The sequence below is a fragment of the Acanthisitta chloris genome, unplaced genomic scaffold (genome assembly GCF_000695815.1).
Source record: "Acanthisitta chloris isolate BGI_N310 unplaced genomic scaffold, ASM69581v1 scaffold33686, whole genome shotgun sequence".
NCBI classification, from domain to species: domain Eukaryota; kingdom Metazoa; phylum Chordata; class Aves; order Passeriformes; family Acanthisittidae; genus Acanthisitta; species Acanthisitta chloris.
The window spans coordinates 2,255-5,819 of NW_008680328.1; the positions used below are offsets into that span (position 1 = coordinate 2,255).

The 3,565-nt window shown below is 41.3% G+C and overlaps 1 protein-coding gene across 1 annotated transcript in view; it reads left to right on the plus strand.

Moving 5' to 3' along the window:
- Positions 1 to 678: 678 nt before the first annotated feature.
- Positions 679 to 3,565, plus strand: part of LOC103805034 (lamina-associated polypeptide 2, isoforms beta/gamma-like) — a gene marked incomplete at its 5' end in the record, with an annotated part of 18,962 nt that continues 16,075 nt past the window's right edge. Inside the window, one exon of the mRNA XM_009077668.1 lies at positions 679 to 875. Within this exon, the coding sequence (XP_009075916.1) occupies positions 679 to 875 (197 nt within the window). The remainder of the gene's footprint in view (positions 876 to 3,565) is intronic.

Sequence of the window (3,565 nt, forward strand, 5' to 3'; positions counted from 1 at the left end):
AAACTGACTGCTGCTTGACTTGAAAGTTGCAAAAGTCTCTTCAATCCAGATGACTCAGTCAAGGCTAGTATTAACTTGTAAAAATGTTTGAAAGAGCACTTACATAGGCTTGTGTTTCAGAGGGTTCTGTCCCACTGTGCTTTCTCCTATTCCTTATTTGGTATTTCTTTGGATCTAGTTTAATACTCTACAAACCTTAAAAAACCCCACCCAAACTGTGCAACAATAAGCTATCAAAAAACCCAAACAAACGGATTTGAGAGTGAAGCTTCCCTCTCACTGTTGGAATGAATGAATGAATGCTGGATGCATAGAGGGGGACGTAGAAAAGAGCCAGAATCACTCTTGGAGCAAAGAAATATGTTAATTTGTAGGGAGAAGAGCAACACAAGTGAGAGACGAAATATCTTTTTTTTTTTTCTGAAGTTTGTACTTTTTCGGTAGTAATAGCAACACAACAGTTGTGGATGCTTAACTCTGTGTGCTGCCTGCTGAAGGCCAGCAGTCTTGAGTGAGCAGTGCTCTCTGTTGCTCAGCTCCTCGGAAAGGAGTGGGATCACAGTCAAAAAAGCAGTCTGTCCTTACTTTATGGGCATAGGCTAGCAAAGATCTACAAAATTAATACGGCTTTTGCTTGTAATCCTGTTGTAATAGGGATACTGTGTTGGCCTGAGTAAGGGTGGTTGCGACTTGGTGGTGGTCGCTGTGGGGCTTTGCTGGTCGCTGGGCATTCCCCCATCGCACTCCGGGGCCGCTCACCCGTCGCTGTGCTAGGAGCAGGTGGCTGGGACCCTCTCTGGTGGCGGTGGTGGCCGTGCGGTCGGTGTCGCAGCGTCGCTGGCCGCGGGGGGAGCCGATCCCGTGCGGAGCTGCCGGTGAGCTGCGGGGGATGGAGCCGGGAGGGCACTGCTTTCCTTAAAACGGGCGTGCGGGAACGAGTTCAGAGGAGTGCCCTGAATATCCGTGCTGCAGTCACTGAAAGCTAAACCAGGACTCTTGGTTCTGGCAGTTCGTGTTTGGACATTGCTGGAATCAGTAATTTTTAACTGTCTGCATTGCTATTTGAGTGCTCTTTTCGTCTAAGTTCTGAGCATTTGATAGTGTATTTGATTGTGTTGATTGTTTTCTATTGATAAAAGCTGTGCAGAGACAAAACCCCATAGTTTTAATTCTGCTACAAATTATGTCTTTTGAATCCATCGTTCTTCCAACTCTGTGAAGGCTACACCCAACCCAAGCTCACTTTGGGTGAGTGTAGTGTAAATATAGTGTGTATATCTATAGCACATATAGTAAATCTATATATATAGATGCACCATATAGTGCTATATTTGGTAGTATACAGTACTATACTATATATAGTATATATATGCTGTATTTATCTATATATACACACACACTTTTGGGCAAGTAGATACCTCACTTTGGCTATATACTCTTACCAGGAGAAGAAAGGCTTTTAAAACCATGCCTGTCTGTGCCTCAGTCTGGTAATACTGTCTGGAGCAGCCAGCTCTTCCAGCTCTACTGAAGGTTATGAGCAACTCTTTTATTCCTAAGCCTATTTAGCATAGTGGTATGTGAGATGCCCTTTTGCTGCAGGGGACCCATCTGCATCTGGATGCCCCTGGTCCTGGTTAGTTATGGGCTGAATATCAGGACAGATAGCGCGAAGGAAAAGTAGCTATAAAATTACATTTTTTACTCTTTAGAACCATTGTTTAAAGGCACATACCGGAAAGATTGTCTTGACACCATTGCCAAACAGGAACTGTTTAGAGCTCACAATATGTAGGTTTCTATGACTTAGCTTATTGGTGTATTTCGTGTCCTGCAAGAATCTCTTCTGAAATACACTGAATGGTATTTTTGACCTTTAAAGCGATGATCTGAGGAAGATCAGTCAGTTTTCTCTTCCTCAGATCTCACAGTGAAGGCATGAGGAGATCATCTGGACCTGAAGCACCTGTTTGAAAGGTTATAGAAGAGACCTATCAGGTGCAGATGTTTGGGTTGGTCTCTTGGGTTTTTTTGTTTGGGTTTTTGCTTGGATTTCTTTTTGGTTTTGTTCTAATCAAGTAGCCAAGTAAATTAAGAGCTACCTTCAGCTCTTTATGGTCAGAATGGTGTGATAGTGATGATATCTGTAGCTGAAGTAACTATGGTTTCAGCCCCTTCCAATAGTAAATCTGGTAATTTACGAAGATTATGTATGTGGGAAGTGAAACTGCACGCAGTATGTAAAGCATATATGCTTACCCAGTGAAGGAGGAGAATCTGTTTGGTATTTGCTGTGTGGCTGTATGTAATTATGATGTGCTGTACAAATGTGACCCAACATCCAGATTAAAACCTTTGTGGCCTTTTAAATGGCACTCATGCTGACGGAGTGACAGTTCTGGGCAATAGGAGTGAGATGACCAAAGTAATTCCCACTACAGTGAGAAGTCCTGCCATGCTATGCTGCACCTTCAGGCTTTCTGCAATTCTAGACTCGTGAACTAAGGCGATATGCTGGTTAGAGTGCTGGTGTAATTATGGCACTTACATTTTTAGTAAAATAATCCCACTGAAGTAATTTTTGTCTAGCAGTGCATGTCAGTTAAAAAAAGCCACATCTCCAGGTCAGCATTCAGTTGATTGAGCCACTAGACCATCTGTTAGCTTGGCTTCTTGATCTTTGTTGTGAATTTGTACTTGTTCACTTAGGTTTTCTGGAAACAGCACTCCATTATGTAGCATTTGTCTGCTTTCAGAGTGGGTACATTCTCTTCACTGAGGAACATGTAAGCTAGGGTCTGGGGGGAGAGGGGGATGGAAAGGTTTAGTAGTCCCAAATCTTATCATTTAGGACTGTTACTGTACATTGGTTTGGAAATTCTAAGTCTGGCACTTACTGTGTTTAAAAGGTAGCAAGTTCTTTAAGTTGTGTATATCAGTATATTTGAATTGCTGCTGCATAATTTCCATTGTTTTGGTCTGTCCTGTGGCTTTTGGTAAAAACTGTCTCCAAGCCTTTGAGGTTAAAAAGTTCAGTAGGACTTGGTTTTAAAAAAAATTAAAATTTGACTGCAGGAAATGCTTGTGTATGGTAGAATAAAAAGTACAAGGGGAATAGACACCTCTATTTCACAGTATAAATCTATTATTAACATTTGGCATATTCTGTTCCTTATCTTCATGTCCCCTGAGAGAAATAGTTATTTGTTACCAGTAAGAACTCTCTGCAAGCTGGAGAATTAAAGAGCATTCTGTTGGTGTGATCTCCTTAGCCTATTTTATTAATCTCATTCAGAGAAATAGTAAATAAACCCTGACCCTTTCTGCTTCTAGTGATCAAACTGCACCTGTTTGGGATTAAAGTCATTGTGTCCCTGATGTAGGTGCTATTTAATTCAGGTTTTGAAAATGCTTCTTTTGATGACGTCTCATAATTGTTACATTATTTAATAGATTCTTTGAGACGTTACTTTCACTTGTCTTTTGGAATAGTGCTAGGACTAGTATGGGTACTTGTAAAGTTTGTCTGATAAACTGGTCTGTGGTTGTTCATTTCTGTTCAGCA